Source organism: Pseudochaenichthys georgianus, chromosome 3 (genome assembly GCF_902827115.2).
Source record: "Pseudochaenichthys georgianus chromosome 3, fPseGeo1.2, whole genome shotgun sequence".
Lineage (NCBI taxonomy): Eukaryota > Metazoa > Chordata > Actinopteri > Perciformes > Channichthyidae > Pseudochaenichthys > Pseudochaenichthys georgianus.
In genome coordinates, this window is record NC_047505.1 from 36,776,546 (window position 1) to 36,797,481 (window position 20,936).

At 40.7% G+C, this 20,936-nt stretch overlaps 1 protein-coding gene across 1 annotated transcript; it reads left to right on the forward strand.

The window, feature by feature from the left end:
* Positions 1–1,253: 1,253 nt before the first annotated feature.
* Positions 1,254–19,707, forward strand: dhx38 (DEAH (Asp-Glu-Ala-His) box polypeptide 38). Its single transcript, XM_034111662.2, has 27 exons — positions 1,254–1,575; positions 2,504–2,844; positions 3,500–3,696; positions 4,018–4,164; positions 4,250–4,412; positions 5,641–5,759; positions 5,846–5,922; positions 6,030–6,185; positions 6,306–6,467; positions 7,045–7,152; positions 7,577–7,701; positions 7,835–7,972; positions 8,079–8,265; positions 8,781–8,966; positions 9,153–9,293; positions 9,709–9,819; positions 11,885–12,001; positions 12,105–12,212; positions 12,335–12,447; positions 13,536–13,744; positions 14,816–14,970; positions 15,582–15,737; positions 16,056–16,190; positions 16,574–16,699; positions 16,783–16,878; positions 17,132–17,253; positions 19,187–19,707. Exons 2-27 carry the CDS (start codon positions 2,507–2,509, stop codon positions 19,266–19,268), a joined length of 3,774 nt encoding a protein of 1,257 aa, XP_033967553.1. The 5' UTR covers positions 1,254–1,575; positions 2,504–2,506; the 3' UTR covers positions 19,269–19,707.
* The last annotated feature ends 1,229 nt before the right edge of the window (positions 19,708–20,936 follow it).

Sequence of the window (20,936 nt, forward strand, 5' to 3'; positions counted from 1 at the left end):
GCCTCTTTCTTTGCAGAACGCCTGTGAAGCATATGTATCCTACTGATAAACATGTACAATATTTGCCAATTCTTCAACCCTATAATTAACACGTAAAGTCTGGATTTCATCATAGGCACATTAATCATTTATCAAATTAATTAATTAAACTATAATCAAATAGTGTTGGGAGACATTTGGAAAAAAATACAATAGTTTTTAATAAGCAGCATAACCTTTGGTCATACAAACCGATCAGATAAAATAAATGGTTCCTCTTGCAACAGCAGCAATAAAACACAGTTGTAGTTCAAACCCTGTCACCAACCTCAGCCCCACAGCATGCATGTCCACCTCTGCACACCATGCCAAAGTCTGAACGTAGTTTGCCGGCTAATTCCTCATACAAGTGCAACACTCAGAAACTGATTTTTGGTGCCTTTGTTTTTGTCAAAAACATACAAACCAAACACATTTTAAGGTGAAAGTCCATGCCACACATTTTACATTTGAACTTTTAAAGTTATCTCATGCTTGGCACACAATTGTAGTTTGTATTAAATGATTGATTTGAATTGCAGTTAAATAGGAGCTGCTTTATTCTAACAACATTTCAGAATCAGAAACAAAAACAGGTTTATTACCCAGGTAGGTGGACACGTACGAGGAATTTGACTTGATGTCATGGTGCATACTTAAAAGTAAAACAAAAATAAAAACACAGATAGAGAACTATTTTAAGAAAACTATAATAACATTAGAAAATAATACAAATAATAGACATATAGTAACATATAGCAGTGTTTACATATACATATAATGGAATACAATATGTGCAGTAATAAAAAAGATATTATTATTATTATTATGTACATTTCTGGTGTTTAAGCCTTTTAAAATAAGATTGTATTTAATCATTTCCGACAAAATCTCCAAAACAGCGATCAGAGATCACAGTGTTTTAATAAAATAGACTCTTAGAGTAATTAGTACTAACCCATTTATCCATTAACACTGTGTCTATGTTATGCTTATAAATATATATTTGTTCTCACTCCTTTAAGACTAGTATATTTCGGGACAATATTGAAACACAAATTGTTAGGAAAGTAATATATTTGGGGACAATAATAATAAAATCCAATTGGCTAAGAATTGATTTGACTTTCTCATACAGACCTATAAAAAAAGGATGTAGTTATCATGTGTGGACACTCTTCCGTCCAGAAGGAGGCAGCACTGAGCTGACTGAGCCCAGTCTGCCAACATATCCACAAAGAAGAAGAAGACGAAGAAGAAGAAGAAGAAAAAGAAGAAGAAGAAGAAGAATTGTGGGATTGCAATGGCTGCTCCCTTATCTGTAAACATATGCGTTGTGTTTACGAAAACTGCAGTTTAAATATATACTAGTCACTGCTACAGGTCCATTGATTCCCGGAATACTTACCTACCCATTATTTGACTTAATATCTTAACCTGGATGTGAGTTTTTCTGCATTTTAGACCCTCAAAAACAAGCGGCATTGTCCCGCAGTTTGCCGCCCGGCCTTCCTAGGATAGAAGCGGATAGCTTGCAAGCTAGCTGCTCTATCTGAGGTAAGCAACACATTTAACTGATCTGGTACTGAACAAGGAACATGTTCTGAAATGAATGAAGAAATGGACAATAGCTGTCGGATTTATAGCACGTGTCATCGTTTGAAGCATATCAACATTCACTCCTTTGTTTATAACTTGTAATACATTTCCTAATTGTTAAACAACATCACAGCTGACGCAAAACAAATACAAAACTAGCTACTATCTGTGACTTTAGAGATGCTTTAGAGTAAGGTTAATGTCACAAATGTGGCTAAAGCTACTGATGGCCAAACATATGTTAATGCTGAGATAATGAGTTAGGACTCTATAATATCTGTGTTTTGTTGGGTTGTTTTTCAGTTAAACTAATAGATTCTTAGATTTTTGCCGTTCAGCTGAAAGTGACATTTGGGAACCAAATACATGTTGTTATGTAAGATAGAAGCATGTTATTGTACAACCAGGGTCAATAAAGGGCTGTATTGATTATTAGACTGAAATCATATTAATTCACTATACATTTGATGCCAATGTAGCTTCAAGCTTGATACCAAGGTAGCTTCAAGCGATGTATTAAGAAGTAATAGCAAACATTTTCTTGTTTAAGCTTTTCCACTTTAGGGATTTTCTACTATTCTCTGTTTTATATCACTGTCTATTAGATCTTAAACACTTAGTTGCTTTATCCATCATTTAATTGTAATGAAATTAATCTGCTATCATTTTTAGAATCAGTTTATTGTCATTTAAACAAAAACGTGATCTATGGGATGTTCTCTCCTTTGTCTCTGGGTTCATTGTATTGGAATCTAGATCCTATAATTCATGATGCACTTTAGTTGAAATGAACTGTATAATAATTAGTTACGCCTAAACAGAGTTGACATTAGCAACCCTTTATTATCTTTACACATTCTCAACTTTTGTCCTTATTTCCCCACAGATAATGGATGACGATGTGTCCATGCACAGGCTGGAAGGGTCTGATCCCGATGATCAAGTTGGAGGACTGATCGTAAAGAAGAAGAGTGCTGCTGAAGAGGCCCATGTTTTTCGGGCTCCCACTCCACGCACGTCCCTGCTGGGCTTGGATCTGCTAGCAGCTCAGAAAAGGAAGGAGCGAGAGAGTAAAGAACAAGCAGACGCTATTGCAGATGAACGAAATAGCAAGAAGTCAAAGGTTACCTCCTACAAGGACTGGGAGGAAGGTAAAAGTGACTCTGGGTCTGATGAAGAAGAAGAAGAAGAAGATGATAAGGACAGTGGTGTTAAAAACAAAGAGAGGTAAGTGATGGTGCTTCACACAACAACATTTTGTTGATAATAATGTTGAATGTATAAATAGAAAAGCAACATATATCCCGCAAGTCTATGGAGATGATCATTATTTAGTATACATTTTTTTAAGTTGAATGTAATTATTAATACATCTATACTCTTGGATCTCGCTGTTTGAACATTTTCGATCACTTTTTCAGTTTAAGCCTTTGAGTCCTTCCAGAGAAAAAACCCTCTCTAAAGCAGTGAAAATATTAAACCAAGTGTACTGCCATGTGGTAAATACTTGTGTGTGCTGCTCTTGCTTTTTTGCATATCATATATTTATTTTTGCTATGTTTACAAATGTCATGTTCTTACGGATGGAAATTAGCTCAAAGCTAAAATCCGGCATATTTACACTTGAAGCATTATTTGTCTAAAGTGTTCATTAATGTGCATTGTCCCTATTCAAATAAACGATGAAATTAAAATAAATGAACCAGGACTCTCCCCATGCCTCTGAACTTTGAACATTAACACCCCTTTCTTTAATATGTAATCCTTGTATTTGGGTGTGTACTGACCTTAGTTCCCTTTATACTTGTAGGCTATTTTACGAATTGTAGTAGCACACAAATATGATTATTAATAACGTGTATTATTTTGTGGGGTCTTACAGCAGGAAGTATCGTGTTACTGGCTCGGAGACGCCCTCAAATCCCGGAGGGGTCAGCGAGGAGTTCAAACGCAGACACCAGCAGCGAGAGAAAGACAGACGTGAGCACGGGGTCTACACCACCTCCAACGAGGACAAGAACAGAGAAAGGGAAAAAGAAAGGAGCCGAGATAAGGGGAGAGACCGAAGGAGTGAAAGAGGTGATTCTAAAGATCAGTCATTTGGTTTGAATTCTTTTGTATTTCAATGCAAGTTCACTTTTTGTTGTATTCCAACTTCAAATATTTTGTAAAAATGAATGATTTGTTGTTAAAAGCCCTTAAAATGTGGAGATTTGATACATTGTGCTTTGTCATATTATTGTAAAACTATCTTCATTTCATTTTCTTAACTTCAGTGAGAAGAGTAGCACTACATTTTGGACTTTGGATGTATTCCCTTTTTATAAAGAGGATCAAGTATTAAAATACATGATTTGTAGAGGAGTCAGCCTTTCTCAGTCATTTTTTTTTCTGTGTCAGGAGAGCGAGAGGGCAGCCGCGGCAGCAGCAGCGGCCGGTCGGAGCGCGGTGATCGGAGCGAGCGCTCACAGAGGGAGGGCTGGTCTGATCGCATCAGCCGGGGGAGTAAGAGAGAAGAGCCGTCATCGCCACAGAATCGCCCCAGAGGTAATCTAGCTTTATTTAAAAAACACATTTAAAACTGTCTTTGTTAAAAGGATTCATGGTCTAAACTCATTTTGTTTTCACATAGATTCCTTCACACCCTCAAGATCGAACTGGGAGGAGGATGATAGCGGTTATTCCAGTTCACGGCATTCCCAGTGGGAGTCTCCATCCCCCGCCCCGTCTAACAGAGAGATGGAGCGCTCAGAGAGAAGCCATCGCTCCCTCCGAGAGAGTGAGAGGAGAGACAGGTGAACTGCTGTCATTCGTCTCCTGTACCATGTAAGGCATGGGTCGGCAACAGGCGGACTGCGGTTCGGATCCGGACCCAGGCGCCCACCTATACGGACCCGGACCTATAATCAATACATTAATAGGGGATTTCAATTTTGACGGGGCGATTATATTGTAACCGCCGCCGACAGGGGGTGAAAGAGAGGAGTGAGCGATACAGGGAGAGAAACACAGAAGAAGAGACGAGAGCACCGCAGAGACAAGCGGAGAGGAAAGTGAGTGAAGAGAATAATTAGCGATACAGGGAGAGGAGAGTGAACAGGCGTGTTAGCGGCAGACAGGGAGAGACAAATAATTACACATGGCGCACTCCAAGAAGAGGAAAGTGGACAGTGAGAACAGAGCTTTTAACCCTGAGTGGACTCATTCATGTTCATCCTGCCCACTGGGAGCACAGAGCCAGTGTGTCTCATTTGTTCAGAGACCGTGGCGCTCATTAAAAGTGCCAAAACGCCACCTATGAGACAAAACACAAAGTGTTTGACCAAACATTCCCTCTCAAGTCAGAACTGAGGTCACGAAAAAAATAAGCAGTCTCAGAGCCAATATGATCAGTCCACCAGGATCAAAATTAAAACTAAGTATCGTTCCAGGGCAGGCTAACCGAGGCTAACCAATGAGCTAACCGAGGCTAACCAATGAGCACCTGCATGTGTGTAAGAGAATGGCCCTGACACCATTTCAGCCCAGATTTAAATTCCTGGCAGGACAAGCTCCAGCTCAATTCTCACACTGAACAAAACAAAGTGAGTGAGGGACTGCAATATAAGAGGGAAAGAAAGAAAAACTTTAAAACGGTTCAATTGTTATGATGTGTAAAGACGATATTGTTCTATAATCGGCTGAAACTGTTAAGTCATGATGTGAAACGGTTAACAAAGAAAAAGGGAAACTGAAGCTGCTGCTACACTTTATTTTATTTATTTAAAATTGACAATAAATATTGTTGTTTATGAATTGTACTTTCTTTTTTTGGCAGTCAGTTGTTGATTACATGCACGTTGATAAAGCTACAGGCTACTTCAATATATATCACACTAATTCATAAAGCAAGTTTTTGAAGTTCCGGACCTTTGCATGGGGAGATTTTCTCTAACTGGGTCTCGTTGAATTTGAGTTGAATACCCCTGATGTAGGGCAAATGAAACTTATACTAACATAACATCTTTCTGCTGTGTGCTTTAGGTCAGTCAGAGGCCGGTACCCTGACGACACACCCCTGCCTACCCCATCATACAAGTATAACGAGTGGGCGAATGACAGGAAACATTTGGGATCTACACCTCGTTTATCACAAGGAAAAGGTACTATTCTAAAATCAAGCTTACATATGGCTTTGCAGTTAAATACCGCATGTCCAATAACATTTGATACTCGTTCTCTTCTTCAGGCAGGAAAGAAGATGGGCAGGGAGGAATTATGTTTGATAATGAAGATGAGAAAGACCAGTGGGTGGAGGACCAGAAGGTGAGCGGCACACTCACGCCTCATTCAGGCCTCATTCAAGCTATAAAGTAGTTTTAGGTGATTTTAGGCTTTATTTACACATCTCTGATTGTCTCCCTGTTTTGCAGCAAGCTGACAGAGATTGGTACATGATGGATGAAGGATATGATGAGTTCCACAACCCTTTCACTACCACCTCTGAAGAATATGTAAAGAAGAGAGAGCAGATTCTTCAGAAGCAGACTCAAAAAAGGATATCTGCCCATAGGCGGCAGATCAACGAGGTACACCCAGAGCTTAATGTCAACCTGATCAGAACTGTGTGTGTGTGTGTGTGTGTGTGTGTGTGTCTTTGTGTGTGTGTGTCTTTGTGTCTTTGTAACGGACTGTGTTTCCTATCTCAGGATAATGAGCGGTGGGAGACTAACCGTATGCTGACCAGTGGTGTGGTGCAGAGGTTGGAGGTGGATGACGACTTCGAGGAGGACAATGCTGCCAAGGTTCATCTGCTGGTCCACAACCTGGTTCCTCCTTTTCTGGATGGAAGAATAGTATTCACTAAGCAGGTAAACAAAGCCTAAACAATCAGGGATAAAGTCACATGGCTGACAAATCGCTCTTAGAAAGAACTTATTAACGACTCGGTGCCTTTCATGTACATTTCTTGGCAGAACTAGATATGCAAAAAATGTCATATTGGCCCAAGTCTCACCTGCCAATTTATTTTGGAATAAAAACGAAAATTGACAGCATACACAAGCATTTCTGTCACTTTTTATGTATAATTAATTGAAACTTGGTTGTGCCAAGCCATTGTCCATGAAATATGTTGCTCTGTCTGCAAAACTCCACCAAGTTACAGGACATTCTTGTTTACCCACAGTTTATTTTCGACTTGCACATGTTACAAATAGAGAGCTTTATGTATTATTTTTTACTCTAACTGGAAAACACACTGACGGCCAGGCTGTACTATGTGCCGCAGATTAAACTCTGTGTGTGGTGTGCATGAAATTGTTGTAAAATCATGCTGCACATGCTTGTTGTTTGACTGGAAGTGCACATGATGTATGAGACTGATCATTTTGCCTGACTTTGCTTGAAGGGTTTGTTTTTAACTGCGTGTTTGTTTCTCTGCTGCAGCCAGAGCCTGTCATCCCTGTGAAAGATCCAACATCTGACATGGCCATCATCGCTCGTAAAGGCAGCCAGCTCGTTCGGAAACATCGTGAGCAGAAAGAACGCAAAAAGGTTGGTTGGATTATTAATGAACTTATGTTGTTTTTGTGGATATTTATACATTTATTGCTAAACCCGTAACGATTTTAGATGAAAATACTATTGTCATATCATCTGGAGGAATGTGACGCTCTAAACACAATGCAGATATAATCTTGATACTCTTCTGTTGAGAAATGTCGATGAGGTTTGTGGGTCTTCACCTGTCTGGTTGATAAAGGCCAACACTGTCTAACTTCATCACTTTGGTAATTCATTTATTCATGATCACCATACCGGGTCGACTCGCTTGATGACATTTTAACTGCGCACCACGATCAGTGAGGTGAAACCACTTGACAAATTAAACATCAAGCGCTCTGTATTGTAAAAGGTTTCTGACTGGAGCTATAATCTTCATACTCCATTGATTCAACTGTAATTATTTGGATTTTAGGCACAGCACAAACATTGGGAATTGGCAGGCACCAAGTTGGGGGACATCATGGGAGTCAAGAAGACAGAGGAGGCAGACCGCTCCGGGGGCAAAGCGGTGGGCGAGGACGGCAAAGTAGACTACAGGTGACGAACTGTCCATGCAAAGTTTGGATCTAAATGAAATTTTTATCATTTTCTGCTTAAAGATTCACTGCCATAAATGAACAGAAATATCTCGCCATATTAATCATTTGGTTTATGTTTCTCTGCTTTACAGAGCAGAGCAGAAATTTGCAGACCACATGAGAGACAAGAGCGAGGCCAGCAGTGACTTTGCTAAGAAGAAGACCCTTCTGCAACAGAGACAGTATCTTCCCATCTTCGCGGTCAGACAGCAGCTTCTTAACATCATAAGGTACTGATAGGAGTTGTATTCCTATTGTTGTGTCTTTTAAAGTGTCCGACATTAAAACTGTGCAGAGTAATTCTATAACTAACTAATAACGTTATGGTTTCTACAGGGACAACAGCATTGTGATTGTTGTTGGGGAGACGGGCAGCGGGAAGACCACCCAGCTGACCCAGTACCTGCATGAGGACGGGTACACCAGCTACGGCATGGTGGGTTGTACTCAGCCCAGAAGAGTGGCGGCCATGAGTGTGGCCAAGAGAGTCAGCGAGGAGATAGGAACCAACCTGGGAGAGGAGGTGAGACAGCTGTTTGATGCTTAAGCAAACCATACGTGCCTTGGTAATACTTAGCCGTATACTTACCTTACTGTAGAACCCTTGTATTGATTTGATCAGGAAGAAAACGCTATTAGAAGTACACTGTCTAATAGTCATAACCCTTTCCTTGAACATTTGTCCAAACTTGCTACTTTCGATGTGGTGTAACGTAAAACTAAAAACATTTTTTTCCATCACTACCCCATGATGATTTGATCATTTTTGTATGATGTTGTGTAGTACATTCTAAGGGCCTACATGCACAAACTCAATAGCCAGTCCCACGCTGTATAACACCACCATCTAGTGGTCAAAAGGAAAATATCATGTCTGTTGCTACTTCATGGTTAGAGCTGAGGAGCAACAAAGGGAAACATTAGAGATGCTTACAAATGTTGGTGCAAAATGTGTAGGTTTCTTTAATTTAATGTTGTATGATTTCTTAGATCATTCATTTTATTTGTTGTTTATTAATCTGACATTTTTGCCTACAGGTGGGCTACGCAATCCGTTTTGAGGACTGCACATCGGAGAAAACATTAATAAAGTACATGACGGACGGTATCCTGCTCAGGGAGTCACTGAGGGAGTCGGACCTGGACCACTACAGTGCCGTGATCATGGACGAGGCTCACGAGCGCTCCCTGAATACTGACGTGCTGTTCGGCCTGCTGCGTGATGTCAGTACACAACTATTTTACGTGTTTTAAACATCTTTTTTATTTTGTTATTTTATAGACATACATGCAGCTTCATCTGCTGTGTGACTAAATGATGCGTAACCGAGTGAGGTTGTTGTTCCCTTTTTTATAATTACGTGTACACACACTGATTTCACTCAACTCTCTTTTCTGCCCGGTTATCAGGTTGTATCTCGGCGGACTGATTTGAAACTCATAGTCACCTCTGCTACCATGGACTCAGACAAGTTCGCTGCATTTTTTGGCAACGTACCCATTTTCCACATTCCAGGAAGAACATTTCCCGTAGACATCTTATTTAGCAAGGTATGTGTCTACTCTACTATCACTCGAAAGGAATTTACTGCATCCTCAATACATTATAATATTTCTACTAGCATTTTTTGGGCAGCTTTAGATTTCAGGAATTGCAATCATTTGAATTATCTCTGAAGCATTTAAAGGACATTTATTCTCAAAACACTATTATCTAAAATTGTAGTTAAATCTTTTACTTTAAAAAATGTGTTTAGCCTTGGGTAAAGCCTATCTGACATAATCCAACACATAATAATCACATTACAGTAAGTAGGATACCCTCTTGACAATAAATACATTGTGTTATTTTACATTAACTAACTTTTGGCATTTAACAATAAACATCTCTCTACTGTTGTAGGGTCATTTCCGTGTTTTTCTTTCGTTTTGTTCTTGACTGATTTGTGTGCTCTGTGCTGCATAGACTCCTCAGGAGGACTACGTGGAGGCAGCAGTGAAGCAGGGGCTGCAGATCCACCTCAGCGGGCTGATAGGAGACATCCTCATCTTCATGCCCGGGCAGGAGGATATCGAGGTGAGAGACGACTTCAATCACTCAAATATGTCAAATGGTTGGGACATATTAATGTTTGGCATTCAATACTGTGAATGTCAGGTATGAAATGTGCTGCAAAGTACAGCAAGTAAGCTGTTAAAAACCTGGAAAAGTCATAGAAATTCTAAATGCTAATCCCAGGCCCTGGGACCCGAAGTAATCTGCGGCCGCGAGCTGTTATGCGCCATCATGACGCACATGGTGTTATGTTTTAATATATTTAATGAAGCGCTAGCTGTGTGCTCGAGTCTTCCTGTCTGTCGGCTGAACTCTGCTGCTCCGCAATGACGGTCTAACTTCAGCAGCTACATTACCTACGGTGCGTTCGATAACAGTAACTGTGCGGTGTCACTGTGGCACAGACTGGACCGCTGGTGAACAGCTGTTAGAACGGGCCGTTCAGGTGTTCAGAGCAGAGCTCCCTGTCGGAGCGGCAGAGCGTGATATGCACTGAAAAGTTTTTCTGTCGCAATATTATTTAAGGAATCGTTGAGCTAGCTAACTAGCATACATTGTCACTATCTGCTAACGTTAGCTTTAGCCTTCGTTTTCTAATAGTTTTCTTCATAGGCTATAAACAGAGGTCGTATACATATTGTACTAGAGTAAAAGTAGAAGTACTCAGATCTTGTACTTTAGTAAAAGTAGAAGTACTCAGATCTTGTACTTCAGTAAAAGTAGAAGTACACAGATATTGTACTACAGTAAAAGTAGAAGTACTCAGATATTGTACTTTAGTAAAAGTAGAAGTACTCAGATCTTGTACTTTAGTACAAGTAGAAGTACTCGGATCTTGTACTTGAGTAAAAGTAGAAGTACTCAGATCTTGGACTTGAGTAAAAGTAGAAGTACACAGTACTTGTACTTGAGTTAAAGTAGCAGTACCAGAGTGTAGGAATACTCTGTTACAGTAAAAGTCCTGCAATCAAAATATTACTCAAGTCAAAGTACAAAAGTATTATCAAAATATAGTTAAAGTACCAAAAGTAGTCATTGTGCAGATTGGTCCATTTCAGAATAATATATATGATATGTTTTATAATGATTGATCATGAAAGTGTTCTCAAAGCTGGTAAATGTGCAGCTAGTCTGAAGTACTTTGTATACTGCAGGGTAGCTTGTGAATTTACTCCAGGTGGAACTAAAGTCTGATTTAACACATCACATCATTCATCCAGATCTGTGAAGTAACTAAAGGTATTAAATACATGTAGTGGAGTAAAATTACACCATTTACCTCTGAATTGTAGTGGAGTAGAAGTACAAAGTAGTAAAACATTGAAATATTTAAGTAAAGTACAAGTATCACAAAATTGTACCCAGGTAGTACTTGAGTTTATGAACTTATTTACTTTACACCACTGGCTATAAAGATAGAAAGACTAAGCCTTGCACAGAGGCATGAAAATGCTCAACAGTGCTGCCAGAATGATAAACTGACTGCACGAATAAAATAAATGCTTTTATATATTTATATTAGATGTGACTCTTTGGCATTTCTGTTATTATTAACTGCTGCTTTAGTTGTTCTGTCTGCTAAAATCCTCTGTTATTCCTCATTTTAAAGCCGATATTCCGTGGGGTGGGGGCGTCGGGGGGGCTCGGATCCTTGTCACCTTTTTCATACCTGATGAGTTTGCATCCCAGATACTACTTGATATAAGGCTGCCAAGATGCCAGGGAAGTGCAGTTAGAACAATGTATGGCTTCTAAAGGATAAGTACCAATTGTGGCAAAAGACATTGACCCAAGACGTGCTAAATGCCAACTGAAATATTCGATATTTCGAATATGAGCGAGGCAGCGCTTGCTAGCCACATGAAAGAAAGAGTCATTTTTTTTTCGTCATGGAAAATGAGGTAAAGGTCATGAAGAAGTCATGGAAAAATCATTGGTGAAAAAATGTATGAACCCTGTAGATTGAATTGATTAGATTTTCAATTTGTTTTAGTTTTGGTAAGTTTTCAGTGCGTTTGCTTTGGGAAGGAACAGGACGTTCTTTATTTTTTGTGTTTGTAGTTCAAGGTTTATGTGTGTCCTTCAGGTGACCTCAGATCAGATCGTGGAGCGGTTGGAGGACTTGGAGAACGCTCCGGCTCTGACCGTGCTGCCCATCTACTCCCAGCTGCCCTCCGACCTCCAGGCCAAGATCTTCCAGAAGGTTTGTATCTGTCACTGGTCTTGATGCTGCAAATGTTTCTACACTCTACGAGTCCTACAAGTGAGAAAACAAAGCTGACTGCCTTTCATTTGTCCTCTGCCAGGCTCCAGATGGTGTGAGGAAATGCATCGTCGCTACAAACATCGCTGAGACCTCCCTCACCGTGGATGGAATCATGTTTGTCGTGGATGCAGGATACTGCAAACTTAAGGTACTACCATGCTAAAGCCTCATTGTATAAAGTGTATATGTATTTACTCTGCAGTCATTGAAAGTGCACTTTCCTGTGTGCACGTTTAACCAGTAATGCGTTGTTCTTTTTTCTGTCTACAGGTTTTCAACCCTCGCATTGGAATGGATGCTCTACAGGTCTATCCCATCAGCCAGGCTAATGCTAACCAGCGCTCAGGCAGAGCAGGACGTACAGGACCAGGGCAGTGTTACAGGTAACATGCACACAGCCACTCTCAGTGCTGAGAAGTTCTGCCATTTTTAAGTTCCTTCAAGGCTACCCCTCAAGATGGCTTTTAGCTGGCATTGCCAAGAAGGGATTGTTATGCTGAGAGCAAGAACATATAGTACATTATGTTCCCACTCTTGATTTAGATTCACAAATAAACAACCTGAATATGATTTTCCTTTTTCAATTCCTCTTTTCTCTGTTTGAAAATGTATGATTTTAGCATAACTGTTGTTAAAGTGTGTTTCTCCCTTCTGTCGTTTGAGATCAGGGCTCTGGACGTGTTGCCTGACCGGTTTTCAGGTGCAGGGAGAGGGCAACCTTAACCTCCAGAGGGTTTCATGCAGTTTAACTTTGTTTATGACAAAAGAGATTTGACCTTGCTTTCCTTTGCAATAGTTACCTTGGTGAAGAACAACATAGAGTGATACATTTTGCATCGCTAATGAGCTAGGATGTTTATGAAACCCCATCTTTTTCTGGATTAAGCCTGCCCACCTACTCCCATACACAAGCTTGTACAAATGTACACAGAGTGACTTTTGGGAGAGCATTTAGCTGAATACGGCGTTTGAGTAGATGTGTGTATGTGTTAGAGAGCGGAGTAGGAGTGAGTCACGCTGGTTAGCTCCGCTTGCGTGGAGTATTCCCCATTCAAAGACCCTTTTAGCTGCGACTGCAGGCCCTCACTCACAAGCTCAAAACCTCCATATGCATTCAAATCATTCTGTAATTCTAATCTCCCACTTCAGACAGCTGTAATTGTTGCGGAGATCCTTTTTAAGTTTGGTCCTTTACTATAACTCAGGCTCTGAATGTTTTTTTTTTTTTTTTTAATGGTAGCTTCTTGAATTTTCTACTGCAGCAGATCTACATGTGGTGCTTACTGCTTATTTAGAATCCCACTTACAAGTCTGCGCAAAATGCACATAGCCCAGAGAAGCTTATTCAATTTCTCTGTCCCAAAAATGAAAAAGTGTGCATATATTTGCACATTATGGTTGAAATGTTAGTTTAAGCATCAAACGTGACGTAGAAACTTCCACTCACTCTCTGTCTCTGTGCCCCGTCCAGGCTCTACACTCAGAGCGCCTACAAGAACGAGATGCTGACCACCACCATACCAGAGATCCAGAGGACCAACCTGGCCAACGTGGTTCTGCTGTTAAAGTCTCTGGGTGTTCAGGATCTGCTGCTCTTCCACTTCATGGACCCCCCCCCAGAGGACAACATGCTCAACTCCATGTACCAGCTCTGGATCTTGGGAGCTCTGGACAACACAGGTGGGTGGTGAACAACATTTTGAATAGACTTTGAATATGCTGTGTGATGTAATGCACTAAACATATTTAAACATATAGTTATTGTTGATTCTTCTCTATTAATTAATAATTAAATAATCACATTAGAGAAACTGGAACCACAGCATTTTCCACTTTTTTTTCCCCCTACATTTTTGTGCTTATTGATGAATTGATAATTGTATTAATTGTTGCAGAACAAACACATATTAACACTTGTCCATCATGTTTTAATAATGTCATTCTAAATATTTTTGAGTACATGGTATATCATGTTTCTTTCCTCGCCTCTATTTGTAGGTCTGAAAGGCCGAGGCGGGTCTTATTAACAGAGGGGCAAAGCAACATAAATCATCCTCTTTTTGAGATGAGGATGAAGCTGTGACATGTGTTGGGTATTTCAGGGTTGTATTTCCCCCTCAGCGCTGCTTTCAGCTCCTGCATAGTGAAGCTGACAGCACAAACACAGGCAGGAGACCAGCTGTTTAGAAGATGCTGCGGTGATGATGCAGACACGGCAAAAGGGCCTCGAGGAGGTAGTTGTGAGGTTGAGCCGGTGGAGTAATTGCCTAGTAACTGAACCTGTGTTTGATTTGACTGGTCGGGTCTCATTCCTGTCTCATCCTTAGCCAGATCCCAGGGGATTTAGGGATTTGGGGATGAGGGGGGACTTTTGATGATTCCCTGTATGGTATGTTAACAGCAGATTATCTCTGATTAAGGCTTACCTGCCCCAAACTGCTGCTCTGCTTCTCCTCCTTATAAGCTCCTGTCGTCTAATCATTTAAATCATAACTGGCAAAGTTTTTGATCTCGCTCTTTTTTCTTTTTTTCCCTCTACAAGTATTCTCAACCGTCAGCAGTTCATCCTCTCTCACGGTGATAGACAAATAAGTGTCACATTATGCTGGCTTCTTCCTCACGCCAGCAGGCTTTTGATGGAAAAGGAGCTTATCACTCGTCTTGTGCTTGTTCCTTCTTAATACTTCACATCTCGTGCACTTTTATAAGCTTCACGCCTGACCTCGTAATTGTGTTCTTCTCTCTGTTCAGGCTCTTTGACACCGACGGGGCGTCTGATGGTGGAGTTTCCCCTCGACCCCGCCCTGTCCAAGATGCTGATCGTGTCCTGCGACATGGCCTGCAGTGCGGACATCCTCATCATCGTCTCCATGCTGTCTGTGCCCGCCATCTTCTACAGACCTAAGGTTTGTCTCATACAGTTACTGTATGATAATGTTGACTTATTGTCTGTGTGGTTGAACCCATTTGTATTGCATGTTTAATTGTCATTTTACTTCACAGGGTTGCAAAATAAATGAAATATATTATACAATTAGTATACAATTATATTATTTTGTAATGTTATTTGCCAATAATCTACATTTTTATATTAACTATAAGTCAAATGACATATTAATTTGAAATGGGTCGCTCAAAGGTATGAATACACAGAGACTTATCCCCCGAAACTGAAGCTCCTTTCGGCTTTAAGGAGCATTCGAGTGTTTTTCAGCTTATTGCTGTGGTCTTCGAGTTGGCAAATGTACCCTCCAGTTCACTCATTGTATTGTTTTTCAGACAGATTAGCTAAAGAGGCAGATATCTACCTTCAGGAAGTAAGGGGAGACCAGAAACCGAGCTAAAAGGAGAGTAAATAATGGACTCTGACCATTAACTTCAACCCCAGTTTTTCGACAATAGTTATTGCATTTTTAAATACTGTTGTTAACAATTGACCGTTGTAAAAAAAAAAAACAGCCTTAAAATGAACAAAATCCTAATGATGTATGGAAACTGTATCTGTGTGTCTCTGCAGGGTCGTGAGGAGGAGAGTGACCAGGTGAGGGAGAAGTTCTCTGTCCCAGAGAGCGACCACCTCACATACCTCAACGTCTACATGCAGTGGAAGAACAACAATTACTCCAGCAACTGGTGCAACGACCACTTCATCCACACCAAGGCCATGCGCAAGGTCAGACTTCTCCGGTTCTCCCCGTCATCACCCTGTGCCCCCGGAAGAAAACCATCATTTAGTTTTTCTCTTGAATTCCAACACATTTAGATGACCTTGTAGAAATCTCTGTTTAAATTGTGCACTTATTTCTAGCTTTTACTATAGTGTTTTTATATGATTCATGTTCTGTGAGGCCTATTCAGTTTTCTACTGAATTACTTTAACTAGAATTTAGTACAATTTCAGTCAAATGTTCACTTTACATTACATCTAAGCCATCCAATGCAAGCCAACAGGTTGGACGTTTAATTCCCGATACGTATGTTTTTTGTGCAGGTACGAGAGGTGCGCTCCCAGTTAAAGGACATCATGGTGCAGCAGAGGATGAACTTAATTTCCTGCGGGTCAGACTGGGACATCATCAGAAAGTGCATCTGTGCAGCGTACTTCCACCAGGCTGCCAAACTCAAGGTACCTCCATCACTTTCTTCAGTTAATATGTTTCGCCTAGTGGCAACTGGTTGTGGCAGATTTATAGCAGCATAATTACAGAGTGGAGAAATATCCCTCCTGGCCTCACATTAATATGGCGCTAAAATCTGAAAGGAAATTTAACATCATGACTTTATAATCAAGGTTCTCCGTTTGACTTATGAGAAGCCGGCTAACCCGAGCAATCGTAGCAATGCTGGATAATACTTCACATTTATTTTCCTGCTGTCTAGGGCAGGTGGAGAAGCAAATTAGCCCATGTGACCTACTTTGCTTTGACCTTACAGTGCCATCCCATTTTCCTATCCAGAAATTCAGAGTCGCACATTTAATTAGTTATTTATCCCTGTGTTTGCTCCCAGGGCATTGGGGAATATGTGAACGTGAGGACAGGCATGCCATGTCACCTGCATCCCACCAGCTCCCTCTTTGGTATGGGCTACACCCCCGACTACATCATCTACCACGAGCTCGTCATGACCACCAAGGTAAAATAACGTCGTCTTGGCCGGCACAGAAACAATTAATGATGAACTGTTTGTGGAGGATTAACATGTTGTTTGTGTTGCAGGAGTACATGCAGTGTGTGACTTCAGTGGATGGAGAGTGGCTGGCAGAACTTGGGCCCATGTTTTACAGCGTCAAACAGGCGGGAAAAAGCAGAACGGTAAGACAAGGATGGTACATGCTCAATACATTTTTGTTTATTCAATAGAGCATGTAGACAGGACTTTCCACATATGTCTGTGTACTTTTTGGCTGCGGCTGATTTCATAATTTGTCCCACAGATCTGTGTTTCCGGACCATTTTAGCTTTGAACCGCTAAGTCACCTACTTGCGAGCTCTTGTCACTCATTGCATATGTGAAATGGTTGTGGCCAGACCAATCTTTTCTCATCTTTTTGGGTTGCTGTTTCAGGAGAACCGTCGGCGGGCCAAGGAGGACATCATCAACATGGAGGAGGAGATGTCCATGGCTGAGGAGCAGCTGCAGGCGCGGAGAGAGGAGCAGGACAAGAAGACCAACACTGGCACTGTTAAGTAAGTCAGCAACAACCTCTCCTCCTCATCATACACGGGTCCTCATCTAACAATAGTTCCCCATGGCCCTCATTTTCCATTCGCTGTCGAGATAGAAACATTTCATTTACCTACCTCGCTGCCAATCCATATCTTCACCCCCCCCCCCCTACCTCTCTCAGTCTCTCCCACTCTCTCTTCTCAGCCTCTCTCTCTCTTCATGATGAGCTTTTCTCACCTCTGGTCCCTCCAGACGAGACAAAAAGAAATAATATTGACTCCTGGCTGACCCCCATTACTGCAGCAATTTAAATTGTGCCACAGCAGAGCAGAAAAAAGAGGGGAATGTTCCATTTCAAATTAGACCGAAACATTTATTTCACACCCATCCACTCGCTAGCTTTACAGAGAGAAATAAGGTTATAAAGACAGATTTTAAAAAGACTTGTATTGTTAATTAATCAGCCGGTTCATCTGTCTGAGTTTGCGTGTCTGTAACAGATCTGTTGAAAATAATCACTCTGGAGGTATAGGATTAAGAATTAGATTTATGCAGAGGTGGCTGGATGTCTGATAATGAATGTCGCCGGCTCTCCTGGGCTCTCGGCTGTCCTCCGGCAGGCCTCACACGAGTCTCCTCCGTGAGTTCAGTGTGACCACCATGAAATATTCCTTCTGATCGACCTTCATGTGCCGGCTGCTTATCACCGTCTCTCCGCTCACCAGCACAGATCAGAGGTGTGAATTAGTCGGTTGTTTTGTGTTTAAAAGTGGAAATGTGAGGGAGTGTTTTTGGGAACACATCAGGGCTCAGAGCTAGAAGCCTGTTAAGTTCCACGCAAAGCACTTAAAAGGACAATACAACAAGTATTAGCTCTTAGAGTAACATCAATATCTCAATACGCAAAACAAAATGTGTCAAGATTAGTGAAGAAGTGTTTGGCTTTGGAAAAAACAAGTTTGATTGTGTTTAGGAAAGAGCAATGGGATACATTCTCTATTTCCTGACATTTAGTAGACCAAGCATTTTGATGATGATCAATCATGAAAAGTATTTGTAGGTTAATTGATATTAACGAAAAGAAGCCGTAGCTACAGTTAAAACTACAGATTATACATCCAATTAGCTGCACAGCTTTATATTTTTAGATTACATTTTTTCAGGTAAATGGACTCCAACGTTTCTGAATAGTTTCTGTACGGGTTGTGAATGGATTTGCAGACTACTGGATTTTGCATCAGTTGTGAAATTCAACACATGTTGTTGTTGTCTGGGAATGCAGTTTACTTACAGATTGAGGGTTTGAGATCCTCTTGTTTAGAACTGAAAGAACACTGATGAATTTCAAGATTTGTTGAAGACTTACTTTATTGTCAATGTCCACAACAACATTTGCTATATGGTTTACAGTAATATGTGGTGAATGGTAAAAACAAAATCAAAACAGTTGTATGTTTTTTTTTTTTAGACCCTTGATTACATTTAAAAAATGCTCCATGTGTGAATGGCTGTTATGGAACTACTAGCAGGCTGTGACACGCGCAACAGTTTCTCCTGAAGTGAGCAACGAGACAGAGAGAATGGCACAGTGACAGAAGGGGGTTATGGCCATAATTTGTGTGTGTGTGTGTGTGTGTGTGTGTGTGTGTGAGAGAGATGTGGGAAGTGTGGGCAGTGTCAGGGTGTCACGATGCTGTAATTAAAGATGATAGATTGTGCTGTCAGGCGCTCTGCGTCCAACACTGAGACACCAGCTCGCCTTTTCACTCTCCTGCGGTCCTGCTGGATGTTTACAGCTGGACAGGCCGGCCTTCCCTCACCTTCAGCCTTTCTTTTAACCACAGCTGCTTGTATAGGAAATGTTCGGAGCAAAAAAAAAGAATGAGTTTCTATATTATGTTGCAGCTAATAAAACCTCTTTAATATAAACTACTTCCTTTTCTCTGATTTCAGGGTTGTAAAGATTTGCACACCAGGAAGAAAAGACGAAGCCCCCATGACGCCCAGACGCACTCCTGCCCGATTTGGACTGTAGAAACCCCGTCGACCAATCACATTGCCTCCTTTAGACTCGTTATTACCGCGACCTGGACCACACCAGCACAAGCACACAGTGTAACTTCCAGCTGCCATTTGTCCCTCCCAGCATGGCCAGTATCACCTGCAGTACCTGAACAGACCACTAGAGTGAGAACTTGTATAAGGCACAAGACTGAAACAGAGCCAGGTCCCTTCACCTTCATCAGCTTATAGCTGTTAACGCGATACATTTTAAGGAATAAAGGACTTTGTTGTTGTTTTTTTGTAAATTCAGTATGTATATGTTGTCATTACTGAAAAGTGGTTTTACAAATGTCTATTCAGTATTGATTTTACTCGATCTAGAAACATTTAATTTTCTATGCTCTTGTTTAATTTCCTCCATCCTGAATGTATTTTCAGAGGTAAACTGATAAAAAGTGATCTAATTTCAATGTTGTCTTTGTGTCCTTGCATTTACTAGTTCTGGTTCGGTCGTGGATTAAACAGCGTGTAGCCTACGCCACGATGAAGTGCTCTTCTACAGACTGAAGCACTATTCAAACTGTACTTCAGAGTGTCTTCAGAGTCTAGAGTTGTATTGTAATGCCCCGAAAACATACACAACACACTCATATAGGTTTAGGCAATTTACCTTTTTCTATTCTCTGTCAACCCTGTTCCACCACTGTAATGTACCACAGCGTTCTTCATAGACAACTTTAACATGCTGGATTAAAACATATCAACTGTTATATTTTTATGGTCCTTGTGTTCAGAATAGCACATCTTCCTTTGTGGGTTTCCTCCAAACAAATGTGTCCTTAAAATTTGAAAATGTGTTTCTTGATGTACGCCCTCTTCTGACCTCTCAGCTGATCAGAATATCGTGCAGCTCGATGTGTATCAAAACAGTTTAGCAAGGGCCATGTTTGCGTAGTGACAGTGGTTCTCTTTTGTCTTTTTAAAAACAGATTTGACACAGCAGAAGGACTGCTAATCTTTTTTGTCTTGACATCTTTTGTAAATGAAACAAAAATAAATGTTAGCTATTTTTTTAATCCATGGTGATTTCATTTGATATTCACTAATGTGTCTTTGTGCACTGCAAGCACTGGACATATTAATAATGTTATTTAGATGTACATTTTTAAGTGAGTTTTGCAGTAACATGAATGATAGCTCAATAAGTGAATATGATTCCGACTAGTCAAGGCCATTCATTCTCTACGTGGAATTGGTTTCCTTATAAAACAGAACAGGGGTCATGGTTCGTTTAGAAGTTTTGAGTTGATCCTTAAAAAGGTCTACAAATGTTTTAAAGTGTCTAGACTAGGAGGGAAGGCATGAAGTCCTGGTCTGTGTTTGGTGCCAACGTCTGCCTCTGGTCACTCGGACCTCTTCCTCCTCCTCTGACCCTGGTGCTGCAGGCGGGGTCTCAGGCCCACATGGGGCCTATCGACACTGACATAAGCTGCCTATGAAATACTTTAGTATGACTACGACTTTTTTATTTCTTCTTTCTCTTATGCCTTTTTAGGACATTTCTCTGATTAACAATACTATGACGTTTTTAATTATGTTTTTCACAAAAATGTCATAGTATAACAAAAGTCTTATTTTAGTCAATCATTGAATAATTAGTTTGTCAATCATAAAAACGTCCAAGGTAACTTAACATAAC